This window comes from Mauremys mutica, chromosome 2 (assembly GCF_020497125.1).
Source record: "Mauremys mutica isolate MM-2020 ecotype Southern chromosome 2, ASM2049712v1, whole genome shotgun sequence".
Taxonomy (NCBI): Eukaryota; Metazoa; Chordata; order Testudines; family Geoemydidae; genus Mauremys; species Mauremys mutica.
In genome coordinates, this window is record NC_059073.1 from 98,290,286 (window position 1) to 98,316,364 (window position 26,079).

Consider the following 26,079-nt stretch of genomic DNA (forward strand, 5'->3'; position numbering starts at 1 on the left):
TATTTCCCACCCTACTGATATTATGAGGAAAATGTATTTGTGCTCTGTGTATGTAACTTAAGATCAATCAACTACAGAAATTTGACTATGGGGTTAAGTGTAACCTTAGACACATCTACTGGTGTACACATCCATTAAACAGCTGAAGCTATCAGCAGGGAATGGTAGCGGTCCGTGGAAGATGTTCATTCATCTCTTCATTCATAAAAGAGAGGAAATAAGAATGCAAAGGGAAGGAGGGACCCCAGGATAGAAGCACTCTTCCACAATCCTCTGAAGGGTCAGTTTTGGGGTATTCATTCGCATCTAAAAGGGTCTGAGTTTCTGAGACTACTATAGCCCTGAGATGTGTATGTGGTCCCCTTTTCTTGAACAACTTCCCATATCCAACCTTGGAGCATAGGCAGGGTTTTGGGGTTTTGGTTGTTTCCACCTTGTGCACCAGGTTGACCTGTCATCTCAACCTGCTGTCCCATTTGTCTTGATGCATGTATTCACTGGTCCTTATGCACCCCAGAAGACCACATAACTAAGTGGGCTGAATAGGGGTGGAATAGAGATGGTATAATTTTAAATCCATCAGGAAGATAGAACTGAAGGCCTTACTGTGATTATAATATCACTGGGGCAACTTCATTGAATCCCCTCTTTCTTTTAGGGCTCAGGATCCTCAGCTGTTATAAATCTGCATAGTTCCTTGGAAGTTGATGGAGCTATGCTGATTTTCCACCAGCTGAGAAGGGGAATACAGTGAAATTGCACCAGTGATTATTTGGTTTCATATACTATAATATAAAGAAAATGCTTATCCTCTAAGTTTTCATTTTGTGAAAAATGGCAAATCTTAATTGTAATAATATTGACCAAAAAAAATCATCACCGAGTATTACTGTGATTGAAAAAGATTAGAGGAGTTTTTTTCCTGATTTTTTTTTAATTTGTATTTTCTGAGCATTAAATTGTAGTTTTGTTTACAGACTAAGCTCTTAGGGGCAAAAACTGATTCTGTATGGTGGTTAGCATAATGGGTCACTGATCTCTAGGAGCAGCCGGGCAGGAGGGGATGTCACTGTGTTTGTGTGGATTTTTCATACAACAAAGAAGAGAAACATTTTTAGAAAAGTCAACAGAGAACTACAAAAATTGTCAGGAGACTTGGGAGTAGATATAATGGCTGAAAGCACCCTTTAACTCTTTATTTTTTCTAACTGACTAGAGTTCAAATTGATGGGGTCCTTTTAAATGTTTACATACTGGGTCAGACCAAAGGTCCATCTAGCCCAGTATCCTGTCTTCCAACAGCGGCCAATGCCAGGTCCTCCAGAGGGAATGAACAGAACAGGTAATCATCAAGTGATCCTGCCCCTGTTGCCCATTCCCAACTTCTGGCAAACAGTGGCAAGGTACACCAACCTTGCCCATCCTGGATAATAGCCATTGATGGACCTATCCTTCATGAACTTATGTAGTTGTTTTTTTTAACCCGGTTATAGTCTTGGCCTTCACAACACCCTCTGGCAGAGTTCCACAGGTTGACAGTGCATTGTGTGAAGAAATATTTCCTTATGTTTCTTTTAAACTTGCTGCCTATTAATTCATTTGGTAAACCTAGTTCTTGTGTTTAAAGGAACAGATGATGCAGGGGGAAGAAAGCAGACAAAGTTCAACATGTGTTACAGGCAAGGTCTCTTTCCTCAGCCACAAGTCAGAGTTGAGAGGCAACAGTAAATCCCATGTGTAACATTTAGCATTCCCTTGTTACTCCACCTTCTGCTGATTGTCACACTTCTCTTCTCATGTTTGCTGAAACGCAGCCTCTTGTTTTTAGTGATGTTCTGTCAGTGGCAGCAACCATGTGGCATTATCGTACATAAAGCAACAATTGCAAAATTACTACAAACAGACACATTAAAACCATTCATTTTATCTTCTTGACATGTACATTTGAAAGCTATTATGCTCTCAAGCAAAACCTAATGTAGTGGTTCCTGGGTATGTAGAGACTTATAACTGATTATCTCCTAAGAGTCCTATGTGTTCTGCATAAAAGGAGTGTAAGTACTAATATTAACAATTCATGGTTACAAAAGCTTTTTTACTGTCATCCTTATTGTAGTCTCTGCCTCATAAACAGAATCTGGGTGCCATCTGCCCTATTTTTCATGCATAGTAACTCATTTACATCTTTCTTGTCCGCTAACATTTAGCTCTCAAAACAATAGGAACAAGAGATTTAACTGCACCCAACATAATTTCCATAGACTAAAAGATCTCCTATATTTGGGGAGGAGGGGAAACCCTAAGAAAACAGTCTTTATCCCACCATTTTAGTGGCAGATTCATATGTTCAGGAATTACTGATCAGAAATTGAGATCACTCAGCAGGGCTGGTCACAATTTCTCTGTCAAAACTCGTTTTGATAAAAAAAATCGCTTTTCAAGTTAATAAAATTTTCCATGAACAGTGTGTCTTGTCTGCCTAAAAATTTAACTTAATAAAAACCAAAAAAAAAACAAAAAACCCCAGAAAGCCCCAAAACTGAAACACTTTGGTAGAAAATAAAATTGATTTGGAAATTCTGCTGCAGTGCCTCATGGGAATTTGGTACATAGCTGGGGAGCCCAGCACATACATCTTCCATAATGGGAGGGATTTCCAGGATGTGTCATGGTGGTTTTATCAAGCTACTCATCTAACCGTGTAGGTTGATCTTTTTGGGCTGCAGTGTGGTCTAAGCATTGTCTTTGAGTAGTTTTATTTGTCTCTGAGTACCATCTGATAGCTTGTCATAATAGATGAAATAAATACCAACCAGTCCAGAACTAACGAAATTATTTATAACAGAAGAAACAGTTCAAACCATATGCTTCTCATACCAATACCCAATTACAAAGTGACTGCAAATTACTAGCAGACTAAAAGTTACTTACATGTCTTGAAAGTTTACAAATGCATAACTCTGAAACTTCTTTGGAAGAATAAGGAGAATTATTCTAAATTTATTGTATTAATAAGTCATTTTGCCATGATGTGGGAGCCTTGAATATCTTTTACTCATCCATTTATTGTAATTTTGAAAATTAATATCTAGGCTTCAGGTTCTTGACAATCTGCTGTACATACACCCACAACTTGCTATTTTCCCAGTAGTTGAAGTTAGAAAGCCAATTAAACCTCGCTTTCCTTTAGCTATGTCTGACCTGAGTCAAGTTAAGGGCATTCTTGGTTCAGGAACTCTATCTATGGAACTCCCTTCCTTTTGAAAATTATCAGGCATGCATATTTGCCAGACAACTGGCCTGACAACAGAGATAATACAATTGACTGCAACCACATTTATTAGTTGCTCATCAAAATGGTCTTGGAACCTTTCCTGGTCATTTAGTAAATGTTTTTCAGCAACTGAAAGTGACATTCATTGTAAATCAGATAACTGCTCAAACTCAAAAGTCTACCTAGGTGAGCGAGTCAAGGGTAATGAAATCATTCATCTCCGGGGAAAATGATTGGTCAAAGATTTTATGATCTACAAATCCAGCAAAGTAACTGTTGACATCAGATTAAATGTTAGTTAAGGTGTCACAGAGAATTCCACTTTATTACTGTAAACCAGACAGAATATTTTGTTACAGGTTTTATCCTTAATCAGGGCTCGGTGCATCCCTGCATTATGGCACTTTTTTACCACACTGGCAATACCCACCAGAGAATATCCCCAGGATAAGGTTTCCACCATTACCCCCTCCACTGGCATAGAGCTGTGGCTGGAATGCATTGTGGTCTGGCTAGTCACTCTTCCCTGTGGCCCTGAGGAGTTCTGACACCAGAGGCTTGGCAGATCGCTAATGAGCCCCAGGAATCAATAGAAGAACTGCAGCCTGCATCCACAGTGTTTTAGGATCCATGTGGGTATTCTAACAATACAATTTTCTTGTGTGTGTGTGTGTGTGTGTGTGTGTGTGTGTGTGTGTGTGTGTGTGTGTGTGTGTGTGTGTGTGTGTGTTCGTTCCAAGCCAGATCTATTACACTCTTAGAGATGTTGTTGATACCATGGATGGGCAATGCTGTCTAATAGGTTGATGACTCTAATCTCAGCTTTGCCATTACCTGGTCTTGACCTTGGGAAAGACATACTTACAGCAACATTTTTCAAAAATGGCCTGTAATTTTGAGTGGACAAATCCAATTCAAATCTATGGAAACTGCAAGTGCTCAGCATTTCTGGCAAACTAGGCTGAGTTATTTTAAGTTGGATACTCAAAGTTACAGATCATTTTCAAAAATCTGCACCTTAAACACTCACTCTCCCAAGTAACCCAATAGTAAAATGCAAGTAATGCTGCCTCAGAAGGGTGTTTATGAGGCTTAATTAGCAATCAGTTGTACAGTATGTTTTATAGAGATAAGATGATAACAGTGCTGTGTGATATTATCTTTATCTGACCTCCCTACAACATGGCACTGCCATACATGCAGAATAAGTGGCTTGTGCAGCAAAATAGGAGATGTAAAATCTTCAGTGATTTTTGACTGACTATGTTAGTGGAGCTTCTGTAATTGTGATGGAAAGGAAAAGCAGCAAATATCTAGTGCCACAGAATCTTTAGGGCAAGCCCTGTCTTTATATTATTTATCTGTTTGGAATATGTAGTAGTAGTAATGCATAGTTTTGTTTTTTCTAAGTAGCACTTTTCATCAGTAGATCTCAAAGTGCATTATAAAAAAGGTTGGTATCATCCCAATATTTTCAGATGGGGAAACTGAGGCAAAGAGGCGCAATGACTTGCAAAAGTAGACCAGTTGGAAAGCAGGGAATAGATCTTGTCTTCTGAGTCCCAGTCGAGTGTTCTATCCATTGGCCCACACTGTCTATCTGGCCAAGATTTGCCTGCACATGTTCTATCCACACATCCATTATAGCAGAGGCTTTCAGCTGATACAAATATGGTACAACTTCATCAATATGATAGTATCAGAGGGGTAGCCGTGTTAGTCTGGTTCTGTAGAGGCAGCAAAGAATCCTGTGGCACCTTATAGACTAACAGACGTTTTGCAGCATGAGCTTTCGTGGGTGAATACCCACTTCTTCGGATGCAAGCAGTGGAAATTTCCAGGGGCAGGTGTATATATAAGCAAGCAAGAAGCAAGCTAGAGATAACGAGGTTAGATCAATCAGGGAGGATGAGGCCCTGTTCCAGCAGCTGAAGTGTGAAAACCAAGGGAGGAGAAACTGATTCTGTAATTGGCAAGCCATTCACAGTCTTTGTTTAGTCCTAAACTGATGGTGTTAAATTTACAGATGAACTGGAGCTCAGCAGTTTCTCTTTGAAGTCTGGTCCTAAAGTTTTTTTGCTGTAGGATGGCCACCTTAAAATCTGCTATTGTGTGGCCAGGGAGGTTGAAGTGTTCTCCTACAGGTTTTTGTATATTGCCATTCCTAATGTCTGATTCGTGTCCATTTATCCTTTTCCTTAGAGACTGTCCAGTTTGGCCGATGTACATAGCAGAGGGGCATTGCTGGCATATGATGGCATATATTACATTGGTGGACGTGCAGGTGAATGAACCGGTGATGGTGTGGCTGATCTGGTTAGGTCCTGTGATGGTGTTGCTGGTGTAGATATGTGGGCAGAGTTGGCATCGAGATTTGTTGCATGGGTTGGTTCCTGAGCTAGAGTTACTATGGTGCGGTGTGCAGTTGCTGGTGAGAATATGCTTCAGGTTGGCAGGTTGTCTGTGGGCGAGGACTGGCCTGCCACCCAAGGCCTGTGAAAGTGTGGGATCATTGTCCAGGATGGGTTGTAGATCCCTGATGATGCGTTTGAGGGGTTTGAGCTGGGGACTGTATGTGATGGCCAGTGGAGTCCTGTTGTTTTCTTTCTTGGGTTTGTCTTGCAGTAGGAGGCTTCTGGGTACACATCTGGCTCTGTTGATCTGTTTCCTTATTTCCTCGTGTGGGTACTGTAGTCTTGAGAATGCTTGGTGGAGATTTTCTAGGTGTTGGTCTCTGTCTGCGGGGTTAGAGCAGATACGGTTGTACCTCAGTGCTTGGCTGTAGACAATGGATCTTGTGGTGTGCCCGGGATGGAAGCTGGAGGCATGAAGGTAGGCATAGCGGTCGGTAGGTTTTCGGTATAGGGTGGTGTTAATGTGACCACCACTTATTTGCACCGTGGTGTCTAGGAAATGGACCTCCCGTGTAGATAGGTCCAGGCTGAGGTTGATGGAGGGGTGGAAGCTGTTGAAATCATGGTGGAATTTTTCCAGAGTCTCCTTCCCATGGGTCCAGATGATGAAGATGTCATCAATGTAGCGTAGGTAGAGAAGGGGCGTGAGTGGACGGGAGCTGAGGAAGCGTTGTTCCAGGTCGGCCATAAAAATATCAAATTTAATGACAATATATATCTCCAGATCAGTGGCACCGCTATGGGCACCCGCATGGCCCCACAATATGCCAATATTTTTATGATAGGTTCAGTTCTATCTTGAATGGGGGAGGGTGTCTCTGAGCTCCAGATTGCCAGTGGGATCAGCTGAACTGAGGTGTAAGAAATACTGAGCATGGTGGAAGAACCAAGCAATCAAATTTATTTTACTTGTATATTAAATTGGGAAATCAATTATAATGGGGGCAAAGAGTCCTGTGGCATCTTATAGATTAACAGAAGCATTGGAGCATAAGCTTTCATGGGTGACGAAGTGGGTATTCACCCACAAAATCCTATGCTCCAATACTTCTGTTAGGACTCTTTGATGCTTTTTACAGATCAAGACTAACACGGCTACCCCTCTGATACTTGAATTATAATGGGGTAATAGATGTGATCCCTGGGTGCTGGCTGGTGAGTCTTGCCCACATGCTCAGGGTTTAACCTTAAAGTCTATGAGTCCGTGAGTCTATGAGAGCTGAGTTAGTTTGATGTGGGAAGTATACTGTGTTCTGTAGATGACTGTAGCAAAGAAGTAATGGGGAACCATCCCTGTGCTGCTCTTGGAGTTGGGACTGCTATATGTCACCCCTTAAGCAAAAGTCAATTTTCTTAAGAGATATAGGATGAAGTCTTCAGGTCTTTAGTTTTGTTTTATTCTTTTCTTATGCAGACAAATTCTGAGATTTTGCCTGAGCAAAAAACTTAATAAGGGCATCACAGTTTGGGCAGAAAAGGAAAGTGGAATCTACAGTCTGGCTTCTGATGTGCTCATGGTTCTAAAGATTTTCTAATTTATTGGATATATGTGTTTGTTATATTTATAACTAATATTCACTTCTCCTTATCTGTTTTAGGTGTGAAATTAGATTAAGAATCGAAACATGAATCTAGAGTCTGTCCATAAATTATCTGAGAAGACACAGGTTTTCAAGACCCAACAAAGACAGTCTTATGAACTAGCTGAAGGTAGCAAAGCAACAGGTAACCTCTGTAACTCAAGTTTACCATCTCAAAGGCTTCATCCATACTCCTCTCATCATCCTTGTATGCTTATTAGTAACAACAATGACTGGGAGATTTCTGAAGAGCTCCGACTTAGGGAGCTGGAAGAAGTTAAGGCTAGAGCTGCCCAAATGGAGAAGACCATGCGCTGGTGGTCAGACTGCACTGCCAACTGGCGGGAGAAATGGAGCAAAGTTAGAGCAGAAAGGAATAAAGCCCGGGAGGAAGGGAGACAATTGAGAATCAAACTGGAGACCACAATGAAGGAACTGAATGCACTGAAAAAGCTAAACCAAGACTTACTAATTGAAAAGGAAGAGTGGGAAACTGAACTCACTTGGAAAAAGAAACTCAATTTCTCAGATATGCCCTGTATGACAGAAAAGGAGTACCAGTTAGTGTGTCTGGAACAAAAACCTGTTAAAGATGTGATCAAGAACAAGATCCTTGTGGTACAAGAAATGCATAAGGTAAAGGGAACTATACATTTGTATGTTCTGAAATCCGCATTTTTAGCAAGTCTACATAAGGTCCGCTTTTCTATGCTTCATGGTAACACTGTACATGTATGCCTGCCTCCACTCCTAAAATTTCAGTACATAATGCTTTGTTTATATATAAACTAGATGACCAATTTCCATTATCACTCGTATATAAACAGTTACATGAGGGGGCAGTTGCATGAGATGATAATTTGGGCTCCCCTGTGACATATATCTTTTCCCCCTTCAAAAAGCAATGTAGTTTTTCTTGTGTCCAGTCATTAAAGTCTTCACTGGTCTATGGACACAGATAGATCTGAAAATGAGTGGAAGCTATTTACATAGTCCTGGTCTTCCAAAATTCTTCCTGCCCTTCACAGTTAATTCTAGTGAATAACTTTGAGTTCCTTGATGGAGGGGGGGGGGAAACATCCCCTTCCTGCAGAATAGGAGTATTTTTAAAGAGCCAGGACTGTAGTTATGTTGTCTTAGTAATATAGGATCAGAAGGTGGCCATGGAATCTTAATGAATGGAATAATTTGATGCAATTTTTCCTGCTCTACAGTTGCCTGTTTTAAAATAAAGGAACTAGTTTTAGCAAATGGAACTGTACCCTCTTCCTTTGTCAGTATTCATTCCAGCACTGGATATATATTATATACCCATCATCAACAGCATCACCTATAACCTGTATTGACTGTAGGCATGATTCAAAGCCCGCTCAACTCAAAGTTTACATTGATGTGAATAAACTATGAGTCAGTGCCTTCAGCATGTACATCTTTTGTCAGAATTTCCACTGACACTGCTGTGAGGTGAACTTTAGTATGTACTGTGACCCTGAATAGACATTGTACTGGCACTTGAGAATCAACCTGAAAAAAGATTCTAACCTATTATACATTTCGTTGTGTGTTTCTTCTGTAGGCACACTCAAAGAAGGGGTTTAGCTATGGAGCCAAATTCTCTGCTGATGTAAATCCTTTTATTTCAATGGAGTTACTCCAGTAGAGAATTTTGGCCTCAAGCTTATTATGAACTCTAAGATTTTTGCAACAATTGGAAAATTATATTTGTACCTTTTTCAGAAGGACTAGCCAGCAATTGGATTCTAATGTGTTGGGCAGTGTTTCCTGCTAGTTCACTAGGCTGAATGAAAATGTTGTGCTGTTTTATGATTTGTCCTGGTATTATTATAATAATAATAATTAATATCATCATCATCATCCAACTTTTTTATCAGGCTGACCTTGATGAGTGGTAACATCATGTAACTAAGATATTTTTCATTTACTCTAAGAAAAAAGGTGAATTAAATACAAAACACTATGTTCCTAATTATTTTTACACAAAGGATCCTCTTAAAACTATATTTGCAATATTGATTTTAAAATGAACTAATTTAATTAGACAAAGTGATTATTCAAGGTATACACATTGGTCTTTGAATCTATGCATTTAATCTCCATTGACATCCATTAAAAAGTATAGCAATTCTCTTGACTTTACTATTAAACATACACACTATAATCAGTACATCTGTCTTTGTTATAGAAGACAACTACAGTGTGCTATTTGCTATTTGCTTAGGATGTTTTGTTCTTATTATTTTTTCCTCAGGATGTGGAGACAACTGAAAACACATTAAGAAAGAACCAAGGTACGAGATTCAATCTGAGGCTTCCTGACTCCTTTGCTCCTCGCATTGGTCTGGAAAAGCCTAGACAAAAGCTCGACAACATAGTCCATCCTCCGGAGAATGAATTAATACATGTTTCTGCTTTGCATTTGCAATTGGATGAGTCACAGAAAATCTTACAGAAGGAAAGAGAGTAAGTGCAAAATTGATTCTCCCTAGAGCAGGTTACTTAAATAAATAAAACCAGTGTTCTAAATTGGTCACATGACCATTAATTTCTGGAAAGAGGCATATATTTAAATATTTTAGGAGGAACAAACTTAGTATAAGGATGTTTGTTTCATGTTGTTGACCACATATTTCTGCGTTTTGTGAAGATTTCCTCAATATTTCAAAAGTATGATGTCATATACTTGAGACTCTATATGGCTATCTGTAAAAATGTGAGGTTACAGAGTAGCAGCCGTGTTAGTCTGTATCCGCAAAAAGAACAGGAGTATTTGTGGCACCTTAAAGACTAACAAATTTATTTTAGCATGAGCTTTCGTGAGCTGCAGCTCACTTCTTCGGATGCATAGAATGGAACACACAGACAGGAGAAATTTATACATACAGAGAACCTGAAAAGCTGGAAGTATGCATACCAACAGGAAGAGTCTAATCAATTGAGATGAGCTATCGTCAGCAGGAGGAAAAAACCTTTTTGAAGTGATAATTAAGATGGCCCATAGAAGGTGTGAGGAGAACTTAACATAGGGAAATAGATTCAATTAGTGTAATGACCCAACCATTCCCAGTCTCTGTTTAGGCCACAGTTAATTGTGTCTAGTTTGCATATTAATTCAAGTTCAGCAGTTTCTCTTTGGAGTCTGTTTTTGAAGTTTTTTTGTTGCAAAATTGCCACCTTCAAGTCTGTCACTGAGTGGTTAGAGAGGTTGAAGTGTTCTCCCACTGGTTTTTGAATGTTATGATTCCTGATGTCAGATTTGTGTCCATTTATTCTTTTGCGTAGAGCCTGTCTGGTTTGGCCAATGTACATGGCAGAGGGGCATTGCTGGCACATGATGGCATATATCACGTTGGTAGATGTGCAGGTGTACGAGCCCCTGATGGCATGTCTGATGTGATTAGGTCCTATGATGGTGTGACTTGAATGGATACAGGACAGGCCTAAAAAAGAAAATAACAGAACGCCACTAGCCATCACCTACAGCCCCCAACTAAAACCTCTCCAGCGCATCATCAAAGATTTACAACCTATCCTTAAAGATGATCCCTCACTCTCACAGATCATGGGAGACAGGCCAGTCCTCGCTTATAGACAGCCTCCCAACCTGAAGCAAATACTCACGAGCAACCGCACACCATACAATATAAACACTAACCCAGGAACCTATCCTTGCAACAAAGCCTGATGCCAGCTCTGTCCACATATCCAAAACAGACTCCAAAGAGAAACTGCTGAACTTGAATTAATATGCAAACTAGACACAATTAACTGTGGCCTAAACAGAGACTGGGAATGGTTGGGTCATTACACTAATTGAATCTATTTCCCTATGTTAAGTTCTCCTCACACCTTCTATGGGCCATCTTAATTATCACTTCAAAAAGTTTTTTTCCTCCTGCTGACGATAGCTCATCTCAATTGATTAGACTCTTCCTGTTGGTATGCATACTTCCATCTTTTCATGTTCTCTGTAGGTATAAATTTCTCCTGTCTGTGTGTTCCATTCTATGCATCTGAAGAAGTGAGCTGCAGCTCACGAAAGCTCATGCTAAAATAAATTTGTTAGTCTTTAAGGTGCCACAAATACTCCTGTTCTTTTTGTAAAAATGTGAGGTTGGAATTGGCCAAGGATGCTTGCTTCCTATTCGATATCAGTATTACTGTACCTGGTCTTTGGTATGTTGTTACCAGAATGTATTCTTCATAGCATTACACTTGGAAGCTTCAGCTAGTGTAGAATGACTCCCTGTGTGCTCAATGGTGAGAGGCTTTGGGTTGAAGGTGCTACACAGGTACAAAGTATTAATAGTATTATCTATACACCTCAAAATAAGCTCCATCTAGGAACTGGATAACTTAAGACTAGAAAAAGAATATAGAGCCTTTCAAGACATTAGTTGGAATAGGCAATAAAATGGCAGATGAAATTCAGTGTTGATAAATGCGAAGTAATGCACATTGTAAAACATAAGCCCAACTGTACATACAAAATGTTCGGTTCTAAATTAGCTGTTACCACTCAAGAAAGAGATCTTGGAGTCATTGTGGATAGTTCCTGAAAACATCCATTGAATGTGCAGTGACAGTCAAAAACGCTAACAGAATGTTGGGAATCATAAGGAAAGGATAGATAATAAGACAGAAAATATCATATTGCCTCTATGTAAATCCATGGTATATCCACATTTTGAATACTGTGTGCAGATGTGGTTGATACATCTCAAATGGATCATTGGAATTGGAAAAGTTCAGAAAAGGGCAACAAATGAGTAGGGGTTTGGAACAGCTTCCCTATGAGGAGAGATTAATAAGACTGGGACTTTTCAACTTGGAAAAGAGACAGTTAAGGGGGGATATGATAGAGGTCTATAAAATCATGACTGGTGTGGAGAAAGTAAATAAGTGTTATTTACTCCTTCTCATAACACAAGAACCTAGGGGTCACCAAATGAAATTAATTGGCAGCAGGTTTAAAACAAACAAAAGGAAGTATTTATTCACACAATGCACAGTCAACCTGTAGAACTCGTTGCCAGAGAATGTTTTGAAGTCCAAGACTATAACAGGATTCAAAAAAGAGATAGATAAGTTCCTGGAGGATAGGTCCCTCAATGGCTATTAGCCAGGCTGGGCAAGGATGCAAAACCATTCTCTGAAGTATCCCTAGCCTCTGTTTGCCAGAAGCTGGGAATGGGCAACAGGGGATGGATCACTTGATGATTACCTATTCTGCTCATTCCCTCTGAAGCACCTAGCATTGGCCGCTGTCAGAAGACTGGATACTGGGCTGATGAACCATTGGTCCGACCCAGTATGACCATTCTTATGTTTGGTTAAGATAAGTAGTGAATGTCTAGTATCTGTTTGGTGCTCTGAAGGAAGAGACTTGGTGATCTCATTCTAACTGGTAAGAGATAGGTGTCTGCATCAGAACCATTAGTGGGAATAAGGGATTAGCTGATCGTCCTATGGGATGTCAGTCTAGAAACAGGATTGAGGAACACTGATTGGGTCTTGCAAGAAAACTTGCAGTGTGTGCTGTGCCCATGAAGTCAGAAGACTTCAGTCACCAGAACTGTTGTTCCAATAAGAACTTAAGTTAACTGAAAAAGAAAAAAGAAGAAAATTTCCCCTCCTCAACAACAGCAGAAGTAGATTAAACAATTTCAGTTCAAAGAATTAGCAACACTAGGCTACGATGGAGCAATGTTTTCCATTATTACTTTTTTTTTTGGCAACTATCTTGTGGATATTGTGAGTCTGTGGATGTGTTTGTTTATGGATCAGTTTTGGCATGCAATCCGTGCAAGACTATCACACAGCTATTTTTTTCCATAATAACAGAATGTTTCTCAAGGTTATAGTGACTGTATTTTCTGTATAAATTTGTCTGCTCTCTTAAACTTACCACAGAGCTCTGTAAGTGGGTGGCTGATGTTAGCAGTCACAAGAAAATAATATGTCTTTCAAATGCCCAACAAAACCATTGTGTGCTAATAGTTTTAAGACTCTAATAGTTTTAAAGCAAGTGCAATCTGAAAAAATTGAAAATATTGACCGATCTTGCAAGTTTCATTGTGTCCCCAACTGGGCATGCAGTTAACAATCTTAATTGTGCAACAGAGCCTTCCCTGTGATCTCTAGCAGTTTCTTAGATCCAACACTATGGTGTGCCAAATGCCTCTTGTATGTGATAGGCACCTCAACTCCCATTGATTCCATTGGGAGTTTTGGTATGTATTCAGAACCTAGCATGAGACACTTAGTACTCCTCTAGCAGAGATAGAAAAATAAACTGGGAATCAGGAGACCTAGTTTCTATTCTTGGCTCTGCCATTTGATCTGCAGTTTAACCTTGGGTAAGTGACTTAACTTTTCTATGCCTGTATTTTCCCTTCACACTCTTTATATAGCTCAGTGGTTTGAGCATTGGCCAGCTAAACCTAGGGTTGTGAGTTTAATCCTTGAGGGTGCCATTTAGAGAACTGGGGTAAAAATCTGTCTGGGGATTGGTCCTGCTTTGAGCAGGGGGGGTGGACTAGATGACCTCCTGAGGTCCCTTCCAACCCTACTCTTAAAAAAATTATTTATTTAGATTGCAAACTCTTCAAAGCAGGGACTGCCTCTTATGTATTTTTGTACAGTTTCTAGGCCAATGGAACAACGGGCTCAATGGGAGCCTCTGAGTATGGGTGCTACTGTAACACAAATAATAAATTAGTACTTCATATCCTCATCATGCCATTTGTAAGCACAGTACACAGGAAAACTCCATTTTCCAATGATATTATCTACATAGCTGTTCAATATGTACATTTGATACAACTACCCAAATAGAGCATTTTACACTCATTAGAAGTTCCTTCTTTAATTTACAGTTTCATCCTTTTGCTGTCCAGTGTGGTAAATGTCCTTTCTGTTTTGTTAATTCACTTTCACTTCTCCTTAAGGTCAGCATCACACTTCCCATTATACATTGTAAAGGTGTGAATTCATCTCTTTAGCTGTCCTGTGCTTCACTGTCTGCTGTTTTTCATGGTTACTAATCAGCCTGGTATCATTATTTTAGCCTTGACTATGCTAATGATGGCTTCAATTTTCTCATCCTGTTCAGCTGTAATTTATTATTGCTGGTCATGATGGCCTATGAGAGTAATATTACTTTCTTCAGACATCAACTATTCTCTGAAATAAAAAAAAAATAAAAAATCAAATTGTGTTTTCTAAAGGATATCCAAACTACTGCTTCCTGGCAGAAAACTTGACCTAATTACTGAGAAAAGGGGTGAGACAATGTTATTTAGTGGTTGTATTACTATAGCATTTAGAAGCCTTAGTCATGGACCAGGACCCCATTGGGCTAGGCACAGACACAGAATAAAAAGATGGTCCTTACGCAAAGAGCTTACTATCTCTGGATAGGACAAGAGACAACAGATGGATACAGATAAATAAGGAAGTACAAGGAAACAATGAGACACTATTGGTAAGCATCAGGGGGTAGCCGTGTTAGTCTGGATCTGTAAAAGCAGCAAAGAATCCTGTGGCACCTTATAGACTAACAGACGTTTTGGAGCATGAGCTTTCGTGGGTGAATACCCACTTCGTCAGATGCATCCGACGAAGTGGGTATTCACCCACGAAAGCTCATGCTCCAAAACGTCTGTTAGTCTATAAGGTGCCACAGGATTCTTTGCTGCTTTTATTGGTAAGCATGGTAGGCAGCAGTATCAGCACAGCAGTGCACTAACCGTTGACAAGTTTTTTAAGGCATTGTGGCAAAAAAGTTTTCTTACCCTCAACTTTGTTTAACACCACTGCCAGTCTATAGTAATGGGTGTATGTACCACCTGGCACTTGATCACCATATAGAAGGAAGAAAAGCCCTTAGAGTTTATAAGATCTGTTTAGGTTTAGTACTTTGGTCAACTAAGCTCATTAAAAATCCATCTTTCAGCGTGGGTTTATAACAAAATGTTCATAAAATATGGCTCTAGTCAAAACAGTCTTATCACATGAATGTTGCCATTTGTCAAATGCTTGGTAGATTGTCAAAGGCATTCCTATGGCATAGAATTGTTATTCCTAGCAGATGTCTTTGAGGTTTCTTTTCTTTTAAACTATTCCACTTGTCTGCTTTTCTCGTACAGTCAAACCGCGCAATAACGCACCCCGCCATAACGCGAAATCGCATATAGCGCGATCACAGGTTGGCTCCCCTTTAAGGCATAATACAGTACGGTACTGTACCAATGGTCCCCAACACCATGGCAGGGGAGAGAAGCTGCAGCCCCACACCTGCCGGGGACAGAGAACTCCGAGGCTGCGGGCGCCGGTGCTCTCTGTCCCCGGCAGGCAGGGAGCCACGGCTCCTCTTGAAGTGGGAGAGAAGCCGCATCTGCCGGGGACAGAGAGCATTGGGCTCCCGCAGCCCCAGAGTTCTCTGTTCCCGGCAGGCAGGGGGCCGCAGCTCCTCTCCCCTGCTGGGCACTAGGCGGCGCACATCAATGCACCGCATTGGGGACCACTGACAAACCCCACTATACCGCGACCCTGCATTTAGCGCAATGTAAGTTTTTGGACCCCAAACATCGCATTATAGCGGGGTTTCACTGTACTTCTTTGTCCCTTGTGCTTTAAAAAGCACCTCCTATTATAATAAACAGTTTCAAAAACTAAGAAGACTAAAATAACGTCAACACTTTATCTTAAATGTTTGGACATCTTCATCCTACTGTTTTAAAAGTTTCCTGCTACCAGACTAAGATGTAGTTTATAATCTAATGGAATACATCTAGGCTTTATGATGCTGACCTGATTTCATAACACTGTTGTGATTATGATCCAAGTGACTTTATGTGTAATACTCTTTGTCTAATTGCCATTTTCTAACAATGAGTAATGACCCACCTCAAGGGTCCCAGAGCCCAGGCTGCAGCCAGAGCCTAAATGTCTACACAGCAATTAAATACCCTTTAGCCTGAGTCCTGTGAGAATAAGTCAGCTGGCTCAGGCCAGCCATGGGGGTGTCTAATTGCAGTGTAGACATATCCTGTGTGGTGCTTTCTGCTGCTCTAAATCATATTTCTTTAGATCTCCGGATAATGGTAGAAAATAATGCTTTAATTGTTTTGAATAAAGGGTAAAGGTAGCAATGAGAGTTCATTATTTAAATACTACTGTACCTCTCTCTAAGGAATCAGATTGTTCCTCATGCAGTATGTAGTCTTAATATTTTCATAGATATTGACTTGGCTGTAGGAGTAAGTAGAGCTTCATACCCAAATATCTTGATGGAGGCAAATAAGTATTAAAAGATGTAATCTTAATGAAGATGTAGTAGTACTTCTGAGATCAATACATCCCCATTTCCAAAATATTTCTAGCAGCTTCCTTCAGGAGCAAATAATATTTGAAATGGCTAGAGAATACAAACAAAATTTGAAAGCATTTCATTTGGGTTATTAATGTCTAAATTAGAACATTTATGGTTTCCATTCATATGGAACTGTGCATGTTATATATATGTCCCCTTCCAATACTCCTCTGACTGTACTTAAACAAAGTGAATAGGGTCTTTGAAAATTTAATCACAAACTATCCAATGTAAAGGTCAGAAAGAAACAAATCTTAAAAAACCAAAACAAACAAACAAAAAAACCCCCAAGTGTTCAAATTGCAATCCTGAGAGCTCTATTAAAATATAATTATTTTATAGCTTCCAGAGTACACAGAGTAAGGGAACCAGAGAAAACGTATTCTGCACTCATCTGATTGAAATACCACAAACCATCATGCAAAAGCCCATAATCATACTTCTGTTGGCCTAGACCCTAACATTAGGGGACAGTGCAAACAGATCACAGCTTTCTGCAATCTGTGAGAGCTGTAGGAGGCTGGCAAAGTCTGAAAGAAGAGAACTTCTGGCTGGGAGAGAAGCATGGTCAGAGTAGCTGGGAATGTACTGATTCATACCTCCATTTAGAGTTTTCTATTGGTGGAGTACTTAGGGAACAGACAGTGAAATTTTAATGCTGCTTGCCCACCAGCCCTAGTGGAAACAGGACATGCCCTTCTTGGAAGTAAAAGTTCAAGGATTTTCATTTTGACAGAAGACTAGAAAAGGAGTGCTCACACCATCTAGAAATGGTGGTATATCAACCTTTTTTTTTTTTTTTTAGCACTGGGGACTTTTTTCCAGGTATTGAAAAAGAACTGTACTGACTTCAGTGGAGCTAGGCTGATTTACACCAGCTGAGGACCTAGCGCTAGGAAACACAGAATAAAGAGGGAACTGAGAGAGAACTGTTCCAAGAAAAAGTATAATTAGCTATAAACAATGTACAATAAATGCCCAGGGAAGATGAATGCGGTAAAAGGTAAAACAAAGCTCAAATAAAGTAGATCCCTGTATGGAGTGGGAAAGCAGCCTGGAGCAGGAAAAAGTGAAAACTTGGGACTGCATGATTAAGATAATCTAATAAAAGATAAAATTGGCCTTTTCCCTTGCTTTACACTCTGTTCTGTTGTTCAGATATTGCACCTATTCATTACCTTTTCTCTGATGGTCTTTGCCATCACATGGTATATTGGGTCAACTGATTCTGGTCGAAGTCAATTTCCAAGTCTCCTTTGGTTTAGCATAGCATTTCATGCATATTTCACATTGTTAGATTGTTTTGGTCCCTTCTCCTCACTTTGGTGAATCTCTTTGGCTAATCCTTTGAACATCATAAAAGTAATAGAAACGTAATTTAAAAAACAAAAACAAAACAAAACACTATGTTCAAATCTAGCAAAGCAAGACAGTTAGAAACAATACAAAAGATATTCAGAATCAGCTTTGTTATTATAAAGATCTTTTTTTAATGATGATTGTTAAAACATTTTTATAGAATGCATTTTTTCCTGGAAAAAGAAGTAGAGAAGCTGGACTCTGATCTCTCTCAGTGGAAATGGAAATATGAAGAAATGCGACAGTCCAAGCTGGAGAGCCTGAAACAGGTACATTGGCAGAAAAACCAAACAAAATACTACTACTGGGGAACAGGGAGCAAAACAGTCTGTGAAACTGATAAACAAGTACTTTTGGACTGTAGCAGATGCCTGCCCTAGAGGAAACAATATTTTCTGTATTTGACACAAAATGTCAGTCACCATTCTCACCCTCATTCAGAGCCCATTGTGCAGAGACTGACCAAACTACTGAGCCAAATTACATCATACAAGCATATTATATAGTAGTTTCATTTGGACTAAATATTTCAAACCATCCATGTTGTATGACCTAAATGGAAACTGCTGAGTCCTGATAACTCTCATAAAATTCATTGAAATTTGTGGGTACATCTGAAAATCAGGTCACTTCTATTTAAGTGTCAAAACATTGGTATGTAAGAGTCTACTGTAACTTTAAGCACCCAGGTTTGGAACATATGGTTAAAGCGTTTACACTTTATTTGCCTCTATTGTGCACAAGACACCAAGAATTTTTAGGTTTTTTTAAAATTAAATTACAGTGATTCTCAAACACTTAGATTAAGTCAATTGCTATTATTTAGATTATATTTTTTTTAAATTAGCGTACATACATAAACTCAGCAGGGAATGCACTATAGCAATGTTTGAATTGAATCCTCTACATTTTACACATTTTACTTTGTAGTCCTGGATCTTCTCTTGGTTTGTTATCTTAGGCTTCCTTTAGATTTTGGTTTCTTTTACTCTCCTTATTTGTTATGTAGGAAAATCCCTCCTAATTAAATGCAAACTATTCAACTGGTCTATCATATCTCTGTGATTAAAATATGAAGCAGATGTTTTGGTAAATTATTTTGCCCTGAGGATTTGATCACTGCTGGGGAGAAGGGAACAATAAAAATTGATATTGATATATGGATAAGAGACAACTATCATGCAGTCTCCAACTGCAAATCATCTTTAAGTTCTTAGTTGGATACATGTTGAAAAGAAAAAAACTAATTTTAACATGAGATGTTTATTTTGATGTAATACATGATATTGAACAAACACATACACAGAAAATATTTGTATTTAACTGTGAACAGAAGGTAACTTTTTGGGTATTCTGTATATCTTGGAAGTTTTGTAGGGCTATGATTTATTTAGTTTTTAATATTACAGGGGAAAACACTGGTTTTAGTAAATCTGATTAATTTGAATGAAATTACCATCATGTATCTATTTTGTAAGTGAAAATCCTCCATATTTTAAAATGCACAAGTCTTGTGTGTGGGTGAAAGTTATTTGATATATATCAGTGTTAAGAAAAAATATTCAATTACTCTTACAAGCTTCTTGATAACAAAGCTTCTCTCTCTTGAGAAATCATCATAATAGAAAACAAATGTAACAGTAAATCTATGATCTCTTTTCCCCAAATAGATATGATATCATAGCTATAGAATAGGGCATCAGTAAAATGTAGCTTCTTAGACATTGAACTGCAGCTACATTTCAGCTGGAGCTGCCAAATTTCTCTGTTTTAAATAAAACTTAGATATCAACTTTTCAAAGACAAATTGCTGGATTTCTATCAGTTCAGGAAACAGTATGCTAACTGTCCTTGAAAATTCCTATTTAATTTAAAAAAATGCACATCACGCTAGATAGTATTGGCAGGTTGAGAGTCATACTACTTAGCTTGCAAAATACCCATTTAAATGTTACTTAATAAAAGGGATTTTTGAACTGACACCCTCATTTTATCCATATATGTACTCTATTTTCGGACTATGTTACACAGCTGAATTTTTGTTAGCTGTAGGGAAGTGAATGTAACCAGGCACTTCTGTTACTAGCTTTTTGTGTTTTGTGTTTGACTGTAGTTGGACTACATTTTCTTTGATGATTTCATATTGCTTCTGAAACGGTTTAAAAATGTGTCATTTCTTTGTTTGAAGTCTGGTGTAAGTAACTTAAGTGTCATATTTTTGGTAGCTAAGACGTGCTCACAAGTATTGTAAACAAAAACACGTCATGGTTGTTTTAGTGACTGATACTTTGGAGGAGCCCAGTCTGGTTAGTGTCTACCCTCTAGTCCCCTCTGGAATGATGGAGCTGTTCAAGAGTGTGAGATCCCATAATCCTCAAGTGATCTGGAGTTGTTGTCTGTTGTAGATAGAGTCTTGTAGATAGAAGCTTAAAAATATAGTTCTAATTCTCATGGATAAAACAGAAAAGGTCTTTAGTATCCTTCTGATATACTAAAACTATGTTGAGAGGTTCTTATATATCTGCATTATGGATCCACGAGCTTCCCTTCAACTAACCATGCATAATAAATGTTGCCCATTATATCATGCGGGATTTGGAGAAATGCTAACACACTCAGACTCAAGCACAGCCCTTTTCAAGGATACTCCTAGAGTAATGAACTCTATGTTCCAGTCGATTCTTGCTGTACCCTTTACTCTGAGAGTAAAATGGTTCTGATCTAAGTGATCATGTGGAGATAATATTTCATAGAATTAACAACCTTATTTCTCTTGCCAAACCACCTTCTTCAGAACAGTGGACGATCTTAGTTTTTCAAAAAAAAACAGGAGTACTTGTGGCACCTTAAAGACTAACAAATTTATTTTAGCATGAGCTTTCGTGAGCTAAAGCTCACTTCTTCGGATGCATAGAATGGAACACACAGACAGGAGATATTTATACATACAGAGAACATGAAAAGGTGGAAGTATGCATACCAACAGGCAGAGTCTAATCAATTGAGATGAGCTATCGTTAGCAGGAGGAAAAAAAACTTTTTGAAGTGATAATTAAGATGGCCCATAGAAGGTGTGAGGAGAACTTAACTTAAATAGATTCAATTGGTGTAATCACCCAACCATTCCCAGTCTTTGTTTAGTTAATAGTATCTAGTTTGCATATTAATTCAAGTTCAGCAGTTTCTCTTTGGAGTCTGTTTTTGAAGTTTTTTTGTTGAAAAATTGCCACCTTCAAGTCTGTCACTGAGTGGTTAGAGAGGTTGAAGTGTTCTCCCACTGGTTTTTGAATGTTATGATTCCTGATGTCAGATTTGTGTCCATTTATTCTTTTGCGTAGAGACTGTCCGGTTTGGCCAATGTACATGGCAGAGGGGCATTGCTGGCACATGATGGCATATATCACGTTGGTAGATGTGCAGGTGTATGAGCCCCTGATGGTGTGTCTGATGTGATTAGGTCCTGTGATGGTGTCACTTGAATGGATATGTGGACAGAGCTGGCATCGGGCTTTATTGCAAGGATAGGTTCCTGGGTTAGTGTTTATGTTGTATGGTGTGCGGTTGCTGGTGAGTATTTGCTTCAGGTTGGGAGGCTGTCTATAAGCGAGGACTGGCCTGTCTCCCAAGATCTGTGAGAGTGAGGGATCATCTTTAAGGATAGGCTGTAAATCTTTGATGATGCGCTGGAGAGGTTTTAGTTGGGGGCTGTAGGTGATGGCTAGTGGTGTTCTGTTATTTTCTTTTTTAGGCTTGTCCTGTAGTAGGTGGCTTCTGGGTACTCTTCTGGCTCTGTCAATCTGTTTTTTCACTTCAGCAGGTGGGTATTGTAGGTTTAAGAATGCTTGATAGAGATCTTGTAGGTGTTTATCTCTGTCTGAGGGATTGGAGCAAATACGGTTGTATCTTAGAGCTTGGCTGTAGACAATGTATCGTGTGGTGTGTCCAGGATGGAAGCTGGAGGCATGTAAGTAAGTATAGCGGTCAGTGGGTTTCCGGTATAGGGTGGTATTTATGTGACCATCACATCACAGTAGTGTCTAGGAAATGGACCGCTTGTGTGGATTGGTCTAGGCTGAGGTTGATGGTGGGATGGAAATTGTTAAAATCTCGGTGGAATTCCTCGAGGACTCCAAAGAGAAACTACTGAACTTGAATTAATATGCAAACTAGATACTATTAACTGTGGTCTAAACAAAGACTGGGAATGGTTGGGTCATTACACCAATTGAATCTATTTCCCTATGTTAAGTTCTCCTCACACCTTCTATGGGCCATCTTAATTATCACTTCAAAAAGTTTTTTTTCCTCCTGCTAACGATAGCTCATCTCAATTGATTAGACTCTGCCTGTTGGTATGCATACTTCCACCTTTTCATGTTCTCTGTATGTATAAATATCTCCTGTCTGTGTGTTCCATTCTATGCATCCGAAGAAGTGAGCTTTAGCTCACGAAAGCTCATGCTAAAATAAATTTGTTAGTCTTTAAGGTGCCACAAGTACTCCTGTTTTTTTTTGCGGATACAGACTAACACGGCTGCTACTCTGAAACCTTAGTTTTTCAGTGTCAATGCCTCTGAAGATAGCAATTAGTAGCGATATGATTAGTTCTGCTTGTTTTTTGGAAGAACAAGATTTTGGTCAGGTTTGATGAGCTAAGAGGTATTAAGTAAAGGAGCACAGAAACTTCAGAATTGCTATACTAGAATAAAGCAGTGGTGCAGCAAATGCAGCACTCTGTCTTAGAAAGAAGCATATTACCACATCCTAAAAATGGAGAGGAAAATCTTTTTTTTTTTTAAAGACTTCACTCACCCCAAAAAGTATTTGGAAACTATAAACTAGTTTCTAACTAGGAAAAAAATCCTAGAAAAAGTGACGATATGTGCACAATGATGCTATCCCAGGTTCTAGTATGTGTTCACACAGCATCGAATGTGTCCTGTTCAGAGTCATAAGCAAGAGAGATAGTATATATAGTTGTTAGAGTAGGGAACTGGCAGTTAAGAGGCCTGAGTTCGACCTCTAAATCTACTTTCAACTCACAATATAAAATTATACAAGTCATTTTATATCGCTGGGCTGTGTATCACGGGGTTCACTTACCATTGGACACCTCCTTGTGGCTGAGTCTGGGGATTGATTCCACTCAGGTCTGATGCCTCGCCTTGAGACAGATTGCTTCTGGCCCATGGCTCATTGGACACAGGACTCGCAGTGCTCCCTCTTTGTGACTCAGCCCTCCAGCCAGGTCATTATATAGACCTTCCCTTCAGGGATATCAAAGTCCCACTGGGTCAGCTTTCTGCATGCCATTCCGACAGTTTTCTGCTCCAAGGCCAAGTCCTATGCTAGTTCCTCAGAAGCTGGGAACCTGGGCTCCAGCCCAGGGATTCTTTGTCTAGCAACCATGATCTGCTTGCTCCTAGTCTCTGTTGCTATTTCTCTGGACTCCTTCCTACTTCCCTTCTCTATCTCCTGGTACCGCCTCAAATTTACCAGCCTAAACACCCTCATCCTGGGGGTAAATGTACACTACTTCTTTCTTTGGTTTATTGCCAGACTCTGTAACTCCAAGCACACCTCCCTTCTCCAAGGGAGTAACTGCAGACTACTTCCCCTGTCATAAACAGATAGTTAAGGTTAATGCCTCTTTTACCTGTAAAGGGTTAAGAAGTTCACCTAGCCTAGCTGACACCTGACCAGAGGAATCAATGGGGGAACAAGATGTTTCAAAAGGAAGGAGGGAAGTTTCCTTTGTTTAGTCAGTTTTCAGTTTCAGCCGGAGTGAAAAAGATCAAGGAACCAGCCTCTTATCAGAGTAGTAAGTTTTAGAAAGGAATAAATAGATTTATGTTTATTTTCTTTTGTGACTTGTCTTGGTGCCATTAAGGGAATTATCAAATTGGGTATTCTTGTGTGTATTAAGATTTTTGCCCAGAGGAACATCCTGTGTTTTCAATCTATTGTCTGTGAGATTAGCTGATATGCTGTCCCCCAGAGGTTTTTTTTTCTTTCTTTTACCTTTCTTTTCTTTAATTAAAAGCCTTCTTTTTAAGAACCTGATTGATTTTTTTCCCTGTTTTTTTAGATCCAAGGGAATTGGATCTGGACTCACCAGGGAATTGGTGGAGGAGTCTCTCAAGGCTACCCAGGGAGGGGAAGGGTTTTGGGGGAAGGGGAGTGATCCAGGTACTCAGAAATTCTGGATGGTGGCAGCGAGACCAGATCTAAGCTGGTAATTAAGCTTAGAAGTGTCCATGCAGGTCCCCACATCTGTACCCTAAAGTTCAGAGTGGGGGTGAGACCTATGACATCCCCCAAAGCCCTTTTCTTCTTCTTCAGGTTTGTGGCATAGCAGATTCACTTCCTGAGTCTGATTGCCATGCATTGTACTTAGTATCTTTTCCATGACTTAGAGCAGTGTTTCCCAAATTTGGGACGCTGCTTGTTTAGGGAAAGCCCCTGGCAGGCTGAGCTGGTTTGTTTACCTGCTGCATCCACAGGTCTGGCTGATTGCAGCTCCCACTGGCCGTGATTCGCTGCTCCAGGCCAACGGGAGCCGCTAGAAGCGGCAGCCAGTACATCTCTCAGCCCACGTCTCTTCCCGCAGCCCCCATTGGCCTGGAGCAGCGAACCGTGACCAATGGGAGCCGCAATCGGCCAGACCTGCGGACATGGCAGGTAAACAAACTGGCCCGGCCCGCCAGGGGCTTTTCCTAAGCAAGCGGTGTCCCAAGTTTGGGAAACACTGACTTAGAGTCTCGCACCTTTCCCCGTATTCTTAGAGAATTGCAAAAGAGCTTTTTAAAAATGGGCCTTGTTTTCCTAATTTTTTTTGATTGATGTGGCAAGAATTTTTTTTTTCACTTTAAGGCTGAGTTTGCTATATAAATAGCTCCTTTCATTGGTACAGTCTTTACAATCCCAAAAGAATATGATCTATGGTTTCAGGAACGTTGCATGTTACACATTTTTGTGCATGTTAATTAGAAATAAATTACTGTTTAATCTACAATGCCCTGTTATCATTCTAAATAGAGCCACTTTGCTCTTCCTCCTGGGGCCTTGGCTTATGTCAACATTGTTAACTGTAGGGCATATGTCTCAGAATTTTTTCCCATTTCTTTTATTTGCCAACAATTCTTGCCATTCCTTCCTTAGCTCATTTTTGATTAGGTGTTTAAATTTTTGTTTGCTTAAGGGAATTCCTAGGTTCATGATTAATAGCACTTTTTTGCCTATTTGTCAGCCAGTTTGTTGACTGCTATCACTATATGTGCCGGGAACCATGCTATTGCTGTCGTTATATTCAATGGTGACAGTTCAGTTATTAGCAGTAATATTTCATTAAAGATACTGTCATTTCTGCTAGCAGACTTATCACTGTAAAATTGTCTGTGGCCCTGATAAGGAGTCTCACAGATTGGCTACAGCAGCTGGCCACACATCTGAAGTCCAGTTTAGTGCCAGTATAATCCCTGTTAGCTCAGCTGATAGAAAGTTAGTTAGCATTATGGCTTTCTTGAATCTGAGTGAGGCACTCCGAGAGCTGTTCCCACTCTCCCTGTATCTTCCTCGTTGGAGCCATCTGTATACATTTGGCAATAGTGTCCCTGCTTGTCACCAATATATTGATTTGTTATATGTTGTATATTTATCAGTCTTCTCCCTTTATGTATTTCACTATATAATTCCATGTTTATCTCAGGGGGGAAAGTTTTCCAGTGATATAATATTTTCACATAACTATAGATTTTGGTCTCTTTCAATCCTCTTTTCATTAAGATCCTTTATCCACTTCTGTAGCCTACTCACATGGGGAATTTTGAGGGTTTTTTGTCCTCCACTTAATTCCCAATGATCATTATTTATTAACTTTGTGTTATCATCTTTGCTATTACATAGTACTTTGTCACAAAAGTTTAAGTCTAGGAGCTTCATTGTAAGAGTGACAGACATTTCACTGCCTGCTGTCTGTAGTAATGAAGGCACCACATGTGATATGCTATGCCTGTGTTTGGATATAGTCTAGTTTTCTCAGATTCCTTTCATTGCTGA

General features: G+C 39.6%; 1 protein-coding gene across 2 annotated transcripts in view; it reads left to right on the plus strand.

The window, feature by feature from the left end:
* Positions 1 to 26,079, plus strand: part of CCDC102B (coiled-coil domain containing 102B) — a 357,030-nt gene that overhangs the window by 40,984 nt on the left and 289,967 nt on the right. For both annotated transcript variants that reach the window (XM_045007770.1, XM_045007772.1), the window contains exons 2-4: positions 7,287 to 7,904; positions 9,538 to 9,749; positions 18,182 to 18,290. In XM_045007770.1, the coding sequence (XP_044863705.1) occupies positions 7,314 to 7,904; positions 9,538 to 9,749; positions 18,182 to 18,290 (912 nt within the window). In that variant the 5' untranslated portion in view covers positions 7,287 to 7,313. The remainder of the gene's footprint in view (positions 1 to 7,286; positions 7,905 to 9,537; positions 9,750 to 18,181; positions 18,291 to 26,079) is intronic.